Source organism: Callorhinchus milii, unplaced genomic scaffold (assembly GCF_018977255.1).
Source record: "Callorhinchus milii isolate IMCB2004 unplaced genomic scaffold, IMCB_Cmil_1.0 Scaffold4, whole genome shotgun sequence".
Classification (NCBI taxonomy): domain Eukaryota; kingdom Metazoa; phylum Chordata; class Chondrichthyes; order Chimaeriformes; family Callorhinchidae; genus Callorhinchus; species Callorhinchus milii.
Window position 1 is genome coordinate 48,290,877 of NW_024704745.1, and position 20,775 is coordinate 48,311,651.

Here is a 20,775-nt window from a genome sequence, read left to right on the forward strand (position 1 = left end):
TTGGTAATTTCAGAGTAACTAATTATATAAAGCCTTTGCAGTGTTTTGACATGATATTTCAAAAGATTATTATTGAAAGCAGTTGTGAAAGGCTTCGATTTTTGATATGTAAATTGGCTAATATTTAGAGGTAACCTGATTAATCAATAAATATCGTAATGTTTACATTTTTAGTATCAATGTTTCAATTGAAATTATGTTTTAAACAATTCAAATGCATACTAGTTGGCTCCAAGAGACGGGAGCTTTCCTGGAGCCGCTGGCAATCTATGTTCAACAAGTCTCAAAAGATGGATTAGTTCTGTAAACTCTTGTACCTTGAGTTACAAATTCCATTGTGTTCCAAATTCCATTGCGTTCCTCGCTATCTTATGTAATTTATTACTATTTCATGTTTTTTGAAGAAAATATGCTGGAAATAATTTTCTGTGGACTTCAAACACATTGTGGTTTGAATTAAATAGTATTAGTAGAATCTAATAGGATCCACAGAAAGTTTTACAATTATTTGTATCTTTGCAGACATTTATACCCTGAGATTCACAAGAGTATTGTATTATTTGTTTGCTATGCATTTCTTTCTCTACTGTTCAGTTCTATTTTCTTTCCATGGGTGTATCTCAAACTATCACATGTTAAAATATCACAAGTGTTTGAGCGAGTGACAAAATAATATTTCAGTTAAATAAAAATGCCATGTTTGTTATTGGAAGGCTGAATGAACATGACATTGATGTGAGCTGCTCTGGTGTTTGGGAGTTCACTGTTCATTGTACAACTGCGCTGCAAGTACCTGAAAGGTCCTTTCATTCCTGCTCTTTGCAGAGATAGTAATTCAAGGTACTAGAAGGGTTTGTCAGCCCCTGTGGAACTATTTCTCATTGGCAGCATTAGTCAAAGCCTCCTGTATAAGTGGGGCAATGAACATAATGATCTATGTATTTGAAAAAAATATTTTATCACTGATTTAATATAAACCAATAAAAGTAACTCTAATTATATTTTATATATTAAATTCCCTACTGTATATAGCATTTAAATCAAATTGTGGCTTTTCTGAACTTCATTAATGGATTCTTTCCACTCTTTTCCCCTCTTAAAGGCAGCGGTAAGTTCTGCAGTATACCCTTCCATGTAAGCTTTAAGCAGTTAATGTGCCTTGGTGTGATGTGCCAGTTTGCTTTGCAGTCATAATAGTAAAGCTGACTAGAGGATGAAGGTGCTGTTAAGAATATAATACACTGCCTTGCTTCACATAGATATGCATGTTGTGGAGTGAAACCATTTGGCTCTTTGTAATCCACCCACTACTGTAAAATATGGTATTATCACCATCTCATTTAAGATTCTGCTGTAGTATTCATTCACCCAAGTGTTGAGAAGTTGGATTTGATTGTCTTTCAATAGATGTCTTGTTACCAGTGCTTTACCATGTCAATTCTCTAGTTTTAGGTAATTACTACGAGTAGTATAACTGCTAGGATCAAACATAATGTTTTTTTTTTATAATCTTATAGCAATACCAGTTTACAGACAATGAAAGAGATGTGGAGGTAATTCAATGATAGTATCACAAATGCAGCAAACGTAACTGCATTAAGACGCTTTGGTTTGATGTGGGTAATTTTGTCAGTCTATCAAAAGTACACATCATCAGTACTTCATGGAATCCGTTACATTGCCTATTATTGAATGAAGTCTCCTGCTTAAATTGTAATTTTATTTGCATTAGGTTTGATTTTGTATCTTTCCATCTCCTGCAACTGTTTCACACAATAATTACTGGTTCAGATGGTGCCTGTCCTCAATGCTTAAATGTTTTACAAATCATGTCCTGAGGACAATCTGAAGCTATGCTGAATCTAGAAACACTTGCTATGCAACAGGGACTGCTTTTAAGGGCAATGCTATCCAATATTTGAGTTTTTAAATCAGAGGCATTGTGTGTGGGTTCAGTATCTGCACATGATTGGGATATGGATTATTTCATATCCCAGTGTTGGTCTTGTAGGCTTGTTGTTGGATTCTAAATCAAACCAATGATTTCAGATTACTCAGACATCCTCTAACATCTGCAATTTTTCCAGATTTCCAACCATTCCTTCACTTACCAAAACTGAAAGAAATGGGAAGCAATAATCCCAAACATCCATACATTATCAAAAACCTGCACTATTTTGATTCTGTGGTAGCATTTCTTTCACAATCACAGATAATTGGTTTGAACTATACAAAAGATTTTACAAGTTTCAATATTCGGATGACGCACCTTCTCATTTTATTAACAAAAATTGTGTTTTGACTGCAAAGTAACATCCATGTATCAGGGTGTGTCGTCGCCATGCTGACCAAGCTTTGTGAGTCTGATATTCTGGTCTACACTAACCTGAAAAGCAGTACCTTATCTTACTGTGTATAACAAGCTCTGAGGTCTCATCTTATTTTCACTCAAAAATAAGAATGAGACCCAGATTCTTCTCCCCAAGTCGTGTCTTTGTTGCATTGCACCAATTTATGGGAAATTATTTAACTTTGAGGAATTAGCTTGTTATAATCCTTGTAATGTTCTCTTAGAGTTGTATTCACGATAGATCTACATTTAGTATCACCTTACCAAACCTTTTGCTACTTTGTCCCCCTCAAATTATTTGGATCAAGCAAATGGAAACAATACAGTACCGTGCCAATACTTGGGGAACTCGCACAGAATCTTTGTTTGCTTTTGTTTTGTCTTCTCAAACATGTATGCTTTGTTCTTTTAATACTGTGTAATCTGCTTTTTCCTAATGCGTTTGAATGCCAAATGGCCCTTTTGATGTTATTTAATAGGGGTTCTTTGAGGACGAAGATGGGAAGGAATACATTTATAAAGAACCAAAGCTCACTCAGCTCTCTGAAATCTCCCAGAGACTACTGAAGCTCTACTCTGACAAGTTTGGCCCTGAGAATGTCCGAATGATTCATGATGATGGAAAGGTGAGAAATAGTTGGGTTCCTAAATCATTCCAACTCCCTCGGCATTTTGCAAGAAGTACTGAGTTCATACCATTTCTAGTTGAGCTGTGCTCTGTTGTTTTGCTTAAAGGGTAGGAGGTGATTAGGGGAAGTGCAGGACAACTTTATTTGAATTTGCCTCATTACCGCACAATTTTATGTATAATATGGTTGTCCATTGAATCCTTGTGTGGTTGTAACTTTAGCATGCAGAATATAGTGTTAACTGCGTGCTGCACAAGTGGTGGTCATTTTCTAAGGCAAGGGCGCCAAATACCCTTGCACGCTGTGTGTGTTGTCAATGCACTGGATGTGACGTCGACAGTGGCTTTTTTGTCAGCAAATGGCATCACCCACACTTACTATATGCTTAGTGCACAGGAGGTGACATCACGGCAGTCATTGAGGCTTTGTGCCCCATCACATATGGGTTTATGAGCCACAGCGGCACTTTGACTCGGCGGCTACCAGATGTAACTGCGGCTAAAAACTGAAAATAACTCATGAATGATAGGAGATACCTGAAAACAAATATGCCCATTTCACTCCCAGGTGCAAGACCTTTTCGATGAGGTATAAATAATGTCTATGTCAGTCAATTATTGAGATCTGTCTTGAAGCACAGATAGACATTGTCATTTTTTTAGCATAGAAGAAGATTATTAATAGAGAAGATAGAATAAAATAGATGGATGTTGTAATGAATTAGTTTGGTCAGAATTCTGTGCACTGGAAAGTACACTCACACTGATTTTAACCATGAATCTGGCTTTTCAAGCCTTTCATTATTTGATACATATCATCGCCCTAGGAGCAAAGTACATCTCTTCTTCCAGATATGGTGTAAAATCACAGATGTAATTCTATTCCACTATAACATGAAGTGATGCATAACCTGAAAGCACTGCAACATTGCTCTCTGTGGTAAACTCTAGAGCCGACAAAAGAGCAAGAAAGGTCAAAAACTGGCCCCATTAACTCCAGTGCCATGTATTATAAAGAATATATTAGAATATTCAGCACATAAACAGGCTGTTTGGCCCAACTGGTCTATGCCGGTGTTTATGCTCCTCATGAGCCTCCTCCTGCCCTTCCCCATCTATGCTTTCTAGCATAACTTCTATTCCTTTCTCCCTCATGTACCTATCTAGCTTTCCCTTAAATACAGCTATGCTATTTGCCTCAACAACTCCTTGTGGTAGCATGTTCCACATTCCCACTACTCTCTGTATGAAGAAATTTCTTCTAATTTCCCTATTTGATCTATTCGTGACTATTTTATATTGCTGGCCCCTGGTTTTGGTCTCCCCCACAAGTGAAGCATCTTCCCTATGTCTACCCTATCAAAACCTTGAGTTGTGTTTAAAAGACATGAGTTATGTTTTAACACATCTTGGAAATTAACTGGCGATTATTAATGATCGTACAACACCACAGTTTAATAAATATCTGAAAGGGAAAGATTTGTTTTTCAGTGTCATTATACCTGACTGAACTCCAAATTCAGTCAGTGATATCAACTGGTCTCAGCTGTGTTGCCGTAGATGGACTGAAGGTGCTTAGTAGGGTTAAAGCTAGGTTTCACAACCTTAGTGATTGCTATAATGACTATACATCTTAACAGAAATATCTAAGTACGTTTGGGCCAATGAGTACATTTTAAATTCAGGAGCAATCTTTGTCAGATATGTAACACATTTTTTCTATAACTAGTCTGTTGCACTGCCTGTAATGCAATGCACAGAACTTGGAGAATCAAACTGGAGAACTGGAGACTAATCAAAAGTGAGGAATTGAATTAATTGCATTAACAGAAATGTTGTATTCTCATCACCCAAATGTCTTTCTGAAATTGTGACTCTCTAAAAAAGGTCAATCCCAAAGATTTGGACGCGAAATATGCATATATTCAAGTCACCTACGTCACTCCCTATCTTGATGAGAAGGAATCGCAGGACAGGAAAACAGACTTTGAGAAGAGTCACAATATTCGGCGTTTTGTATTTGAGATGCCATTCACAGTATCTGGGAAAAAGCAAGGAGGTGTTGAGCAACAATGTAAACGGAGAACTATTCTAACAAGTAAGCAGAGTTTCTTTTTAATCAATCTATATGAATAAGTTTCATTGAACATTTTTTATTTTTACAAGAGGTGAGAAAAATTGCTGATTACCCTTATCTTACTTTTCTCTTAGACCTTTAATCTGCTTTGCTTTTTTGCTGGACAGCCTTTAGCCTTTTAGAGGCGATCATCTTAACTAAATTGAGGTCACTGGAGAAATAAGACTGTAAATCAGCTAACTATCTGAACAGAATGTTTTTTACAAGATCTGGTTTAGGTCTGAATTCATCAGAAATGCAAAGTACCTGTCATCTGAAGAGCACTTAATAAGTTAACTCATCAGGCCAGTGAATCAGTTACAGTGAATGAAAGATTAATTGAGTCGTAACATTGAGCGACAGGCTTTATTTCTGCAGCAATGTGCACAGCACTGTGACCATCGGTGAAATACATAGTCCCACAGCATGCATTTGAAGTGTCCTTTGAGAGGTGTCTCGCTGTCGAGGCAGAGTGAAACAATTAACACTTAAATGTACCGTAAGAACAAAAGAATCCCAATTATGTACAATCAGCATTTAAAATCATGCCTTTTCGATGAACTTGTAAAGCTTCATTTATTTTAAATTGTCTCTTGTGAAAATACTTTCAATCTTCCTTAGCCACACACTCCTTTCCATATGTGAAGAAGCGCATTCCCGTGATGTACCAACAACACATTGACCTGAATCCTATTGAGGTGGCGATCGATGAAATGAGCAACAAAGTGGCAGAACTGAGGCACCTTTGTGCGTCTTCTGACGTTGACATGATCAGGTTACAGCTCAAACTCCAGGGCAGTGTGATTGTTCAGGTATGGTGATTTTTTTACATTTCTAAACCCACCATGAGGTGCGTCTGCTCCCCATACGGAATTGTTTTCTTGGTTTGGTGAGAAACATGATTTATATTTGGGTCTAGAATTTAAAAATAATGTCAGATCAGGACCCGGAGATAGACAAAATCAGAATATGGAAACAGAGGAGACCAGTGGGTAGAGCAATATTCTTACATTTCTCAGCTACTAAGGTAGAAACTAATTGTTTCTACCAAATCCTAACTAACGGTCCATCAGCAGATTTGACACACAAGATCTACCGCTGCGCTCTTGCCTCTGCCAAATCCTCCTTGTACTCCAGGGTTATCTTGGAGGCAAAGGACAACCCCCGGCTTCTCTTTTCCACCACTAACCATCTCCTCCGTCCACCTTCCCATACCTCGCCCATCCTCTCCTCAAACTCCAACTGTGAGGAGATGCTGGACTTCCTCGAATCTAAAATCGAGGGAATATGTTCAACCACCTCAGCCCTGTCCACAGCCACCCCTACATTACCTCTCCCTCATGATCCATCCCCCACCCATCACCCCCTATCCTCCTTCGACCCTATCTCTCCCTTCTCCCTCAACACGACTGTACGCAAACTCAAACCCACCACCTGCTCCCTCGATTCCATCGCCACCTCTCTCCTCGTCTTCCAGCTTCACCTTCTGGCCCCCCTCCTGTCTGATGTCATCAACCTCTCTCTGTCCACCAGTTCAGTTCCCACCCCCCTAAAAACAGCCGTCATCACCCCCAACCTGAAAAAACCTTCCCTGGATCCATCCGCCTCTCCAGCTACCACCCCATTTCTAACCTCCCATTCCTTTCCAAGGTCCTGGAACAAGTCGCCGCGTCCCAGCTCCGCTCCTTTCTTTCTCGCCATTCCCTCTTTGAACCCCTCCAATACGTCTTCCGCGCTGCCCACAGCATGGAAACAGTCCTTGACCCTCTCTTCTTTAATATCTACATGCTCCCCCTTGATGACATCTTCCACAGACATGGGGTCAACTTGCACGTGAATGCAGATGACACCCAACTCTATCTTTCTGCCTCCACCCTCAACTCCAGGACCACTGCTGTCCTGATAGACAGTGAATTGCTGTGAACACCCTATGAATGGAATATTTTTGATACTGTTAAAGAGCCGATTGCATGACCAGCTCAGCAAATGGAGAAGTAAAAATAACAATTTGAAATACGATTTACTGGTAGTGAATCATGAGTTAATAATAATAATCCTTGATTTGATTTAGGGCCTTATTTAGACTGCCTGTCAGACATTAAGTCCTGGATGAGGGCAAATTTCCTACAGTTGAATGTGAACAAGACTGAGGTCCTCCTGATTGGCTCACGCCAGCGCCTCAGCACCTCAGGTTCCGGCAACATCAACCTCCATGGTTGCACACTTCAACTCACCAAGTCAGTCAGGAACTTAGGTGTCTTGTTCAACCCTCAACTGTCTTTTCTCCCCCACATTCAAGCCATTACTCGCTCTGCCTTCCCTCACCTCCGTAACATCGCCCGACTCCGCCACTACCTCACCCCTCAGGCCACTGAAACTCTTTTTCATGTCTTCATCACCTCCAGGCTCGACTCTGCAAACACCCTGCTTGTTGGCCTTCCCAACTCCACCCTCCACAGGCTGCAGATAATCCAGAACTCTGCAGCCCATGTCCTCTCCCGCACCAAATTCCGTGACCTCATCTTCCCCACTCTGGCCGGACTCCACTGGCTCCCTGTCCTTCAGAGGATCCAGTTCAAGATCCTAGTCCTCACCTACAAAGCCCTCCATGGCCTCGCCCCACTCTGCCTCTGCGACCTCCTAATCCCCTACCAACCCGCCCGTTCCCTCCGCTCAGCTGGCTGTGACCTGCCCCACGTTCCCCGCCTCACCATTGGCGGGAGAGCCTTCAGCCACTCTGCCCCCAATCTCTGGAATTCCATCCCCCAGTCACTCCGCCTCGCCGCCTCCTTCAAGTCCCACCTCAAGACCCTCCTCTTCGACCATGCCATCAGCCACCCCCCTTTTCCTCCCCTCCCTTACCTCCCCAACCCAAGCTCGGGTCTGAAATGCTGTACTCTTGGGACGTCCTCCCAACGTGAAAGGCGCTATACAAATGTAATCTTGTTGTTTATATGATCAGTGAAATTATGAGCAAAAGGATGGAATAATAATCTATTCATGAGTGATGCTTGACAACATATCTACAAAGCCCATAGTTATCAGAATGAAATTGAAGTAGTAATAAACCATTGCTGGAGCACATCCATGAACTGTACAGAATTGACTTGACAAGACTGGGAATGTGCTTATTAACAAAAGACAAAATTGAATAGCTCTGCTCCATAAGTGCAATAAATTGCCCTCATTCCTGTCAAGTATTTAACTAATGCATCAACAGTTGTGAATTATCGTGTGTCTAATATTATACTAGAGTTTGTTGTTTTGATGCAGTATTGATGTTTCATTGTGTATGTTTTCATGTCAAAGAGTGATTGAGTACTGATTGTGGGTAATCTGGGCAGTGGGGGAGGTGGTGTCTTCTGGTTCTAACTGTCTTCCACTTCTCATCTTGTGATTAAAGGAATGCTGTAGATTTTGGGTTGATGAAAACCATTTAAAATTATGCGAATGTCAATATGCATCAGTTTTATATCTATACTGAAGCATTGTAATTCTATACTAGTGATCTATGTCATACTTTTTTCAATGCCTTTTCCCACTAGGTAAATGCTGGTCCATTAGCATATGCAAGGGCGTTCCTTGATGATGCCAATGTGAAGCGGTTTGCCGATAACAAAGTGAAACAGTTGAAAGAAGTCTTCAGGTGGGCAGCACTTTTAGCTCACTATTATTAGAACCGTCCATGATGTGTTTTAAGTTTTTGATGCGGGTTTCTGTTTGAGCAGCTAAACTGCTGATGGAAATGGATAAAGTGACAAAAATAAATGCCTCGGGACGTAAGGGGAACTTAGTGCAGGCATCCCCCACGTCAACCAAGCTAACCCACAAGAACGCTGCTCTGAGGCAATCTCGGGTCAGAACAGAGTTTTCAAAATTGCGAGTGTTTTTCCCAACCACAACATAAAATGATAGGATTCGTTCAGATCATGTCGCCTTTCACTCCACTTCTTTCCTGCATTCTCGGTGTATTACAATCATTAAATCGTCACTTTTTTCCCCCCCACAAACTGACACTCCATCCCCCTCAGTCTTCACTTGAACCTACAATCCATCACACAGCCTATTAAAATTCATATTCACAGTCATCTGACCATTTAACTCCTCTCATTTTCTGGTCTGCTCTTTTATAATCTTGGTGGTGGACTGCCCTATGGCCTTGGCTCTTCACCAAGACTCTCAATGCAAAAAAAAATGTGCTAACCCTAGTTGCTTGCTACATTCACAGGCAGTTTGTTGAGGCTTGTGGTCAAGCCCTGGGTGTAAATGAGCGTTTGATCAAAGAAGATCAGCTGGAGTATCAAGAAGAAATGAAGGCAAACTACAAAGAAATGGTTCGAGAGCTCTCAGACATCATGCATGAGCAGGTGGGTTTGATGCCTCGTAAGATTTATTTTGTTACAATATTTTTTCGTCTAACCTGGAGTCGTTCACTTCCACCGCCACATTCAAAACTCTTGAGCTTGGACTCACAATGACTATCATACTTTCCTTCTCCATGACCCATGCCACCAGGCAGACCATGCTACCTGACAACCCCCCCACCAACCTGAGCTGCTTCTCCAAAAAAACATGCTCCCAACCATGTCCCCTATCCTCCACTACTCCCACTCAACCCTTCTTGACCCTCCCTATCAATCCTCCGCCTCCCCCCCACATTCCGCCACCAATTGTCCCCTCGGCATCATCCTACAAAATGTTTGCTCCCTCTCCAATAAAATGCTTGTCATCCAAGGCCTCATTGCTCATTGTCGATGAAAACATCGACATCCTCGCCCTCACTGAAACCTGGGTCACCCCAGGTGACACCTTCCCCCTGACAGAGGCCACACCACCCTGCTACACCTTCCATCGTGCCCCACGACCTAACTGCCATGGTGGTGGTGAGGCTCTCATCTCCCCAGTCCCCTCTCAGCTGATCCCCTTACTCCTCCGGAATCTTTACCCTCTACTATCCCTCCAACCTTGCCCTCAAAATCCACCTTGTTTATTTTCCCCCAAAACCCTCCCCCAACTTCCTCTCTGACATCTCCACATTCCTATCTTCCCTCTCCCTCTATTCCGAACACCTCCTCATGCTAGGTGACTTCAACCTGCACTTCACCCCATCCTGCTCCATCTCCGCAGACTTCTCTCCTCTCACAACCTCTCCCTTCACATCCACTCCGCCACCCACGTCCATGACCACCTGGTTGACCTGGTGTTCACCCAGGGCCTCGGCGTCTCTGACTTCACCATCACCAACAAAGCCATCTCCGACCATTACTTAATTTCCCTTAACTCCTCAATTCCTCTCCCCACTGCCACCCAACCCACCTCCATCTCCTACCGCCCCTGGAAAAAAATCTCCCAGCTGCTCAGCTGCCTTCCGAACATTACCGCTATCCATCCCTCCCTCCACACCTTCGACCTGTCTCCCGCTCCTCTCTCACCACCACCATAACCTACATGAAACCGACCACCTGCTCCGTCAACCCCATCCGTACCCCTCTCCTTACTTCCCAGCTCCACCTCCTTGCCCCCTACTCACAGGCATTATAAATCTCTCCCTGTCCACTGGCACTATTCCCACCACTTTTAAAAACAGCTGTAATCACTCCTATCTTTAAAAACCTCTCTCTGGACCATCCCTCCTCTCAAACTACCACCCCATTTCCAACTTCCCTTTCCTTTCCAAGGTCCTGGAACGAGTCGTTGCTTCCCAGCTTTGCTCCTTCCTCTTCCGCCACTCCCTTCACGAACCCCTCCAATCGGGTTTCCGTGCTGCCCACAGCACAGACACAGGTTTGGTCAAAGTTCAAAACTCTGGTCCTCACCTTCAAAACCCTCCATGGCTTTGCTCCCCACTACCTCTGTGACCTCATACCCCTCCTACCAACCTGCCCGCTCCCTCCGCTCAGCATGCTTTGGCCTGCTTCACGTCCCCCACCTCGCCTGCCCCAACATTGGTAGGAGGGCCTTCTGGCACTCTGCCCCCACCCTCTGGAACTCCATCCCCCCTTGCTCCCTCCCTTGCCTCCTTCAAGACCTGTCTTTGACCGTGCCTTCAATCACCCTTCTTCCCCCACTGCCCTTCACACTCCCTGATCCCGACCCCCATTTTGGGTCCAAAACATTGATTGTCCAGCGCCTTGGGACGTCTTCCTGACGTGAAAGGCGATATACAAATATAATTTTGTTGTTGTTATTTGCACTTTGTTTTCATCAAATGCCATTATTCTGAAGCATTAGTTAAAACATTTGAAGTCAGAAGTTGCTGAATTGCTTTGTTGCATCTTAATAGATAATATGTTTATCGCCATATCAAGATCAAAAACAAGAAATGTTCCTTTTTCATTCCATTGAATCTTACCATTGCTCCATAGTGGGAACAATGCCAGGAGGACTGTTCCTTTAGTAAAACAAAATCATGATATAGAAGTAGCAGAGATGAGCGTATATTACCTAGGGCAATATTCTAGATTGTTCTCATATTATATTTCAACGCATCACTTCCTCTTTCATTTAAGGCCTCCCATGTTAATCTAGAGGTCCTTCTCCCCCCTACATCAGTAGCAGATCTCTTATCTGGACAAACGTTTGCAATTGCTGTTCATTTTATGGTCAAAGGAGCTTCATATCTTCAACCGCTCTAGAACAACAACACAAAATTACATTTATATAGCGCCTTTCACGTCAGGAGGACGTCCCAAGGTGCTGGACAGACAGGGTTTCGGACCCGAGCTGGGGGTTGGGGTCGGGGAGGACAGGGGGGAAGCAGGGAGATCGAAAGCAGGGTTGAAGAAGATGGTCTTGAGATAGGTCTTGAAGGAGGCAGGGGAGGGGGCGAGGCGGAGGGACTGCAGGATGGAGTTTCAGAGGGAGGACAGAGTGGCAGAAGGCCCCCCGCCAATAGTGAGGCGAGCGAGGCACGGGACATGAAGCTGAGTTTATTTCCACCTTTTACTGGGTTTCATGCTTTTTTCTGTTTCTTGGGGATTCAATTTTGCAAAGATCTCGTCCTGCTTTAAATGATGTTGTGCTTTCTGTGTCCTTCCCCTTTATCACCTGATTACAGTCAACCTCGGCCGCAAGCCCATCCATGTTGAAGTAGAATCCCCTGGAAGTTCTTATGCAATAGATCAGCAAGGAGATGAAAAAATGGGTCTGCTTATGTTCAGAAGTTATCAAATGTATTGCTGCTTTATGAGTACTTTTTTTTATCAGATCGGATAATCTGTGGGTTGGTTAAATTGTTTACATAAAGAATTATACGATCCTACTAGCTTCTTGTAGGAGGTGCTCTGGATCAGTATTGTGCTGATAAGATTAGGATCACCAAGGAGATTCAAATGCAATGTCTATGCCATGGCCTTGCAGCTTTACCCCAAGGTATACAGGTTCCAATCTTGCAAATCGTAACGTACTGAAGTAAGAAAAGCATCTCAAGCCTTGTTGCTGGTTGATGTGGGATTTACTCTTGCACATGGTTGAGGACTGTTGGAAAATTGGAATGTTTATTTAGACATTGCAGGTTTACACCTTCATTTACATCCTTAAGCACGCCTCTCACTAGTGTTAGATTCTGGGCACAAAATTGACGTATGAACAATCTCATCTGGTGACCTAGTTTTGTTTTCTGCTTATTGATGAAGCATAACTGAGGAGAAAAATCGAGTGCATCAGGGCATTTCATTGCTGGTGGTTCTAGATGCTCCTTTGTATAGCAATATCCAAAAATCTACAATCTAGAAAATCCTAGGGAAAGAGTGAAATGTCATTGCATTTTCAAAGGGAGAGACTTTGATCTTAGCTTGAAAGTACAATGGAAACTTGGAGCCATGACGTCTTCTTTTCGCTTTTTTAAAATTCAGCTTTTTCTCTCTTGACATTCTTTCCTTTTTTGGAAGGCTAGTCTTTTTCTTGACAGGTCTTCGTTGTGTCTACATTTATCTGTTGTTGCTTTCTACTATATCAATACTATATCATTTATGAGTTATTTAATTGATTTGTCCTCTGTTGGCTGTATTAGCCCACACAATATAAATTTACTACACCTGATAGTATATCCTGTGATGCACTTTGAGAAATTCTCCTTGTATGAAATATCGAATGTAAAGATCATTATTATAATTTCTAAGCAGCATTGCTTTAGAAAGCTGCATATGCAAATTTCTTTTAGCCATTAGACTTTTGACCAGAAAGTTATTGATTTGTCAGTTTTGGAAGATCAACTCTAATGCTTCCCTTTCTTTATAGCAAGTTTCCTTACTCCACATGTCTCTGTTTACCTAGCAGCAAGCAGGAACCCGGTTGTTAGTCGACTGGCTGATCACTTTCTGAGGGTATAATCCCTCAAAAAAAACATTTGGTCACTCAATCCACAACTGTTTGTGGGATACTGCTGTGTGCAATTGGCTGCTGTATTTCGCCCACAAGATACACAGTCAATCCACTTTATAATATATTCTGTGAGGCGCTTTTGAGATTTGTCAGCGACGGGATATGGCGCTTTCAAATCCTAGGATTATTAATTATTTAGAACTGAAGTGGATACATTGAAGGATTCCAGCAAATAATGTATCGGTATTTAACCTTTCCTGTAAAATGTCCTTGTTCAGATATTTAATTACATCACTAAGGTCAAAAATAACATTAGAAATTAAGCTTGAACCAGAAAATGTAATTTTCCATACACACATTAACCATCAAAATAAGGATTTAAGCTTTTCCTGCACTTCCAACAAAAAAAACCCACATGTATTTCAGCAATTGAAGCATGATGTTTTGTGTGCAATTGAAAAACTAACCAGTATGTATTTTCTTATTTTTCCTTTATATGCTTCCATCATTCAATGTGAGCAGATTGGATGGTAATGTCACTGTTGTGAAATCTGGAAATGCATGACATCTTTGTGTGCAACATGCTCGGAGTAATCTTAACCAGCTTCAGTTAGAGTTGCAGTCTTTTTTTAAAAAAAGTTACGCAAGCACATTTTACTGCCGGAGTACGATTTACTTTTTAGTGTGTTATTTTTTCTCTTTATATTTAATGATGCATTTTCCTTTTTAAGATTTCACCAGTGGATGATGGAATGAAGATCAATCTCATGCCAAACTCGCTTCACATCTTCAATGCAATCAGTGGGACGCCAACAAGTACGGCTGTCCATGGAATACCCAACTCCTCCTCTGTTGTGTAATAAAGAGAGAAAGCGGAGAACTCATTGACATCCCAAGTCATTCTTGCATTTATTTGCTCAGGACACTTTTCAAGGCTCTTACATGTCAGGTGCAGAGAAATGACCCTTGTGATGTACTGGCTGGGAGCGTACCAAAGGAATGATCTTTGCACATTTGAGCCCTGTTACAGGAAATGCATTTTAAAGATTGTTTTGAGGGAGCTTGCTCATCTGCATTTTATTGTACAATTGCAGAATTTTGTGGCAGAAATGGGTCCATTTATTGATTTACTAAAGATCTATCTTAAAGTACAGACTTCATATGTTGAATAATATATTGGAAAAACAGGGAAATAATGTTAAGCATCAATATTTTTGCTGTTGTTTACACATATATAGACCTGTATATAATTATTGTTGATGACAGTATGAGGTTACTTTCGGAGGGTATATTTAAGATAGGATATAGGTGGTAAGTACATTAGAGCAGAAGCGGTTCAGAAGCGGTGTTTACAGCATGTAGTAGCTGATCAAAATGGACTTTGTGTCAAGAACATAGGGATACCAGCTCAAGAAAGCAGGACCGAATTGTGCTCTTTCTTTTAGATGCAATTCAAGCAATTGTCTTGCTGTTCCTGTGGGAACACTTACACATTTAGCTTAGTCATTGTCTATAGCTGGGTCTAGTTCATTGAACGGCAGTGATTTTCCACTTCTCACACAGTACGCTCGTGAGCTTGAATGTAAAAACACATTTGTAATTATTCAAATGTACAGAAATGACTTTTGCTGGTACTGTCTGATCAACATGTACAAGTGAGTCTTACAGGCACAATTGTAGCAGTCTCTACATATTCAAGAGTTTGTAGTACATTATTCCACATTTATGAATTTATGGAGCAATTTAGAAAATTCATCAGAGACCAACTTAGTTTTGTTCTTTTTTAAAAAAAATGTCATTGGGGAGAAGAGGATGAGAGAATGAAAGAAAGCTTGCCTATACTGGAACACAAACAATATATTTTACAAATGTGCTTTGTTTTTACCTTGTATATACCCTTGAGTGCAATATTTGTCATTCAGCATTGTCCTAGGTGTATACAGTCTTTGCTATATTTGGATTTATGAACTGTTACATAACAAACGTCCTTTTTGCCAAAATGATATATAATCAGCAATCGTATTTACTGTGCAGCTTTGTGGCTTTAATTTAAATATAGTTTCCCATTTGATCTGTTTTAGAACTGTAATAACATTTTATATTTGGGGAAAGTTGAGGTTTGTAATTTTATTTAACTGGAACCATTGTCCTGCTGTATTTAAATTAAATTTGTTCTGTACTACAACTGAATTAATAAAGCCAGAACACTCATTTTTTTCTTTTATACATCTGTGTGATATCATGCCTGTCCAATAAAAGTAGAATTTGAAGCTTTTCTAACTTTCTTGTTCCCAAGTCTGGGTACTTCCACATCAAAGAGCTAGATTACACTTAAACCTATCTTCAAAATATATATTGAACAGAGCTTATGCTCATCAAGATAAGGTTGGTGCTGGAATTGGAACACATTTGTACCCCAAGTTATAATTTGATTCCATCAATCAGCATCTCATCTTAATGGATCGGATTGCAACCTTCATGTCTTTACAGTTACTCTTCTATAATCAACCATAGAACTAAGAGGTTGAACATTTCTTCAGAACTCTGGAGCTTGGTGGATTCAGTGCGCCATTCAAAACCTGCTGATACATGGAACATTATTCCTGGAAAGTACATCCATGAACTATTCAATGCAGTGGAGAAACTTGCCGTTTTGTCAAACAAGCTCAACAAAGAATAACGATTGGCTTTTCGAATGCAAACTTATGATGTTGGTTAAGGTGGGTTGGCAGTGATCAGGTGGAAATGCATTTATTTGCCTCTGTTGAAGAAGTTCTACCGGTAACATGAAAACTTGCTAGAGCATACTGCAACTTAGTTTTCTGTTCAGTTGCAAACAGATTATTTCCTTTCAGCAAACCAACAAATGCTTAAGAATGATCGTTGCATTTTTTTTACTGACATCCTGGAAAACTCGAGAGAGATGATCAGTTTCAAGTGGAATGAAATAAATCACTTCGACAGAGAAGTTATTTTTGAAATGGCTGATGACTAACAAAATAAAGTAACTGATTCCCAAGTTAAAACTGAAACCTGGTAATGAACACGATCAAGGTGAGAATGTAAGAGAAAGGCACCAAGTGTGTTGCACACAGAGTACTGAATTGTAAGACTACAGAGGAAGAGCTGACACAATTTCAATAGTCAAAAATAGAAAGCTTTTGTTAGTACTACAGTGAAGAGTGCTATTCTAGTTTATTTATAAGCACCTCAGCATAAGTTATGAAGTCATACTCAAGTTGTCCAGTTCTCTGAATTCTGCGTATAGTTCTAATCACTGTGACGTAAGGTCCAGGCCCCAGAGGCAGAGGAGAACAGAGAATGATTTCCACTGTTAGAGGAATGAGCTATGATTCATGCGCAATGATTAAACCAGCTGGGACTCTTCAGTCTTGAAAATATGCCACAAAGGGGAATTTCAAGAGGTGTATAAGATTTTAAATAAAATTGATTTCAAATGAGATTATAGAACAAAAGAACACGGATTTAGAATTGCAAGAGGCAATTTCAGGATAGACAGCTGGAGGTATTTCTGTACCTAGAGGGTAATTAATGACTGGAATAGGTTACCAGGAAAGGTGGCTTGAGGCCAAAACATTGAACTATTTAAAAACCAATGCTATATTGAAAGGATCAGCCAGGACCACCCACTACCTCCTCCGTGGCCCCTCTCAGGCCTCCTCAATCTTCATATCAAACGCCAAGGGCAAGGAGGTCATGGACCTCTTCTAAAATATTTAACATCCGCCAGGCAGGCTCATCTACCTGCCTCTTGTCACCCACCACCATGTCCTCTCTGTCCCCCTTACCTTCCTCATCATCTGCTCCTACCACCATCCCCATTCTACATTTCTTCTTCCCCATCTCTCCCTCCTCCATCTCACCCACCATCACCTGCATGAAACCCACCACCTGCTGCCTCGACCCTCTCACCAATTTACCCGTGATCCAGCTCCCCCTCCACTGCCCACTACTGGCTGACATCATCAACCAATCCCTCTCCTCTGGATCAGTTCCTGCCCCACTCAAAACTGCTGTCATCACCCCCCTCCTCAAAAAAAACCCTCCCTGGATCCCTCAAACCCCAGCCACTACCACCTTATTTCTAACCTGCCCTTCCTCGCCAAAGTCCTAGAACACGTTGCCAATCAACTCCGCGCACACCTCTTCTCCCACTCCCTCTTCGAACCCCTCCAGTCCGGTTTCCGCCCTGCCCACAGTACAGAGACTGCGTTTGTGAAAATCACAGACGACATCCTCTCTACAACAACAACAACAACAACAAGATTCCATTTATAAAGCGCCTTTCATGTCAGGAGGACGTCCCAAGGCGCTGCACAGTTGGGTCATGACCCGAGCAGGGGGGAAATGGTCAGGGTGAGGGGAGGGAAGGGAGGGAGCGAGGAGGGGGGAAATGGTCAGGGTGAGGGGAGGGAAGGGAGGGAGCGAGGAGGGGGAAGAGAGTCGAGAGGGGAGCTGAAGGCACGGTCAAAGAGAAAGGTCTTGAGACCGGCCTTGAAGGAGGAAAGGGAGGAAGCGGCGAAGGCACTGGGGGATGGAGTTCCAGAGCCTGGGGCTGAGAGGCTGAAGGCCCGACCACCGATGGTAGGGCGATTGGGGCGGGGGATGTGGAGCAGACCGGAGCCAGAGGAACGGAGGGTACGGGCAGGTAGGTAGGGGGATAGTAGGTTGGAGAGGTAGGAGGGAGCAAGGCCGTGAATGGCCTTGTAGGTGAGGATGAGGATCTTGAAATCAATCCTCTGGGGGATGGGGAGCCAGTGGAGGCGAGCGAGGGTGGGAGTGATGTGGTCCCCAGGGTTCCCTCTGCCTCCTTGTCCTCCTGGACCTTTCCACCGCGTTGGACACAGTCGATCATGCCATCCTCCTCCACCTCCTTTCCTCCGTCATCCACCTCAGTGGGACCGCACTCACCTGGTTCTCGTCCTACCTCACGAATCGCCAGCAGTACATCTGCACAAACGGCTTTTCCTCCCGCTCTCACCTGGTCACCCGCGGGGTACCCCAAGGATCCATCCTTGGCCCCCTCCTCTTCCTAATCTATATGTTCCCTCTTGGGGATGTCATCCGCAGACATGGGGCACACTTCCACATGTACGCGGATGACACCCAACTCTATTTTTCCACCTCACTTTGCGACCCCCAGTCCCCTGATGTTCTGTCAGCCTGCCTGTCAGACATCAGGGGCTGGATGAGCACGAATGTCCTTTAGCTGAATGTTGACGACAGAAGCCATACTCTTTGGCTCTCGTCAATATCTAAAAATCGCATGGTTCTCACCTCCTCCACTTACCTGACCTCCCCCTAAAACTCTCCGAACCCATACGCAACCTAGGCATCAGGTTCGATCCTTCCTCCCCCACATCTGGTCCCGCTTTCTTCCACCTCCGACGCATCGCTCATCTCTGCCAAAACCTCATTCCAAAAGCCGCTGAAACCCTAGTCCATGCCTTTGTCACCTCTCGGCTGGACTATTCAAATGCCCACCTCACCAGTCTCCCCTCCACTACCATCCATAAAATCCAGGTCATACAAAACTCTGCCGCCTGCATTCTTACCTGCACCAAACTCCGCTTCCCGATTACTCCAGTGCTTTCCAGACTGTACTGGCTGCCTGTCCCAGAGAGGATCGATTTCAAGATCCTCACTCTTGTCTTCAAATCCTTCCACTCCTCTGCACCCCCCTACCTCTCTGACCTCTCTCCTCACAACAGTGCCCGTTGCCTTCACTCCACTGGGTCTGGCCTCTGCCTTGTCCCCCGAGTCCTCTGCTCCACTATCAGAGGCCGTGCCTTCAGCCACTATGCCCCGAGGCTCTGGAACTCCATTCCTGACTCCCTTCACCTTACCCCCTCTCTTCCTATGTTCAGGTCATGTGCAATGCTTTGAGATGTCCTCCTGATTTAAAGGCATCATATCAAATGCAAGGATTATTATATCTTATAAAAAAATCCGACTGCTTTTGTAAGCAACTTGATGTAACAGTGGTCACGGCCTATATGCTGCTGTGACAAATGCATTTAGATCAATTTGTTTCAGATGTAAAGGTTTACTATTTGTATTGTGAGTTATGTTCAGCAGGTCTGTTGAATCCATTTAAACAGTAAAGGTCTAAAATCCTGAATGAACTTATTGTGTAGCTACTTATCTAGATCCACAGTGATTTTAGCTTCAAGGCTTTCCATGAGCTCTGCTGATCATTTTCTCTCTTCCCTCAGTTTATTGTATGAAGGCTGGCACAGTCTGGGGCTGAAAATGTGCAATATTTAGTCGCATGTCTATTAAAAATAATAATCCTTACAAGTACAAGTATTGCACAAATGTATGCAAAAAAAAGTGCTCATCATTTGTTGGTGCTCTATTCCTCAGGAGGTCTCATCCTTTTTTCAATTTAGGCATTCTTGGGATTAAATTATTTTAGCAGAACAATCGTTAAGCACAATTACATGTCAGGGTTTGTGCTATAAATCATGTCCAAGAAGTGCAACTAAAATACCAATTTTTGTTGTCTCAAATTGCAGTCAGCATGCAACAATTTGATTTGCAAAGAGCTTTAAACCACTGAACAAAATGTCCCAGTAAGCACTGTAGTGGAACAATGGCTGTGCTTCTCTTGCCCAACCCCCAACACCATGGTACATGGTGTCATAGAAACAGACTAGTGTGCAAAGATCACTCCAAATCTCCTGGTTGTTGTGTAAACAAGGTGAGTACAGCTAATGTAGTCCCACTTACCAAGTAAGCATGATTGGAATTGAATTTGCTGCAGCAGTGTAAATGGATCATCTGTTCACAAAAGGGATAAAGGAGTCCGGAAGGAATAAACAAATGGATATTATGCCACAACGCAGACTGTCTCTCTACTACATGCAACCTGTTGTGCTGATTGTGATAAAAGTGTTTACAGTGTTCTGCTTAATAGGCTGTTCTGGTTTATTGCATCCTGGAGTCTGATCTCGCCAACAGATAAAGGGCTGTAAACTGTGTGAGATCCACTTCAAAATAATTTTGTTTAAAACTCCAGTGCTCTTTTTAAAGTATTATTCAATGTCAAGTCTTTATAATGTATTCAAAAATCGTAATCATAATCCTTGCATTTGATACAATGCTTTCACATTAGGAACATGGCTCCACGTTCTTCACAGGATTCACTGCAAGTTTCAGTGAATGCATGAGAGCAATCTCTAGACATGCCCAAATTGAATATCTTTCAAATGGTTGCGGCAAATCATTACAAAGTTATTTAGAAGCATAACATACATTGATTCATATTTATGACACCATAAAAAGACTAGGAAAAGCTTTACCTTATATTACTCTGTGGTTAGTTTTGGATTGCAT

General features: G+C 42.3%; 1 protein-coding gene across 1 annotated transcript in view; it reads left to right on the plus strand.

Moving 5' to 3' along the window:
- dock9b (dedicator of cytokinesis 9b) overlaps nt 1-15,692 on the plus strand; it is a 148,008-nt gene extending 132,316 nt beyond the window's left edge. Inside the window, exons 48-55 of the mRNA XM_042334262.1 lie at nt 1,103-1,108; nt 1,518-1,553; nt 2,830-2,976; nt 4,866-5,076; nt 5,716-5,906; nt 8,640-8,740; nt 9,323-9,461; nt 14,148-15,692. Coding sequence (XP_042190196.1) covers nt 1,103-1,108; nt 1,518-1,553; nt 2,830-2,976; nt 4,866-5,076; nt 5,716-5,906; nt 8,640-8,740; nt 9,323-9,461; nt 14,148-14,276 — 960 coding nt within the window. The 3' untranslated portion in view covers nt 14,277-15,692. The remainder of the gene's footprint in view (nt 1-1,102; nt 1,109-1,517; nt 1,554-2,829; nt 2,977-4,865; nt 5,077-5,715; nt 5,907-8,639; nt 8,741-9,322; nt 9,462-14,147) is intronic.
- The last annotated feature ends 5,083 nt before the right edge of the window (nt 15,693-20,775 follow it).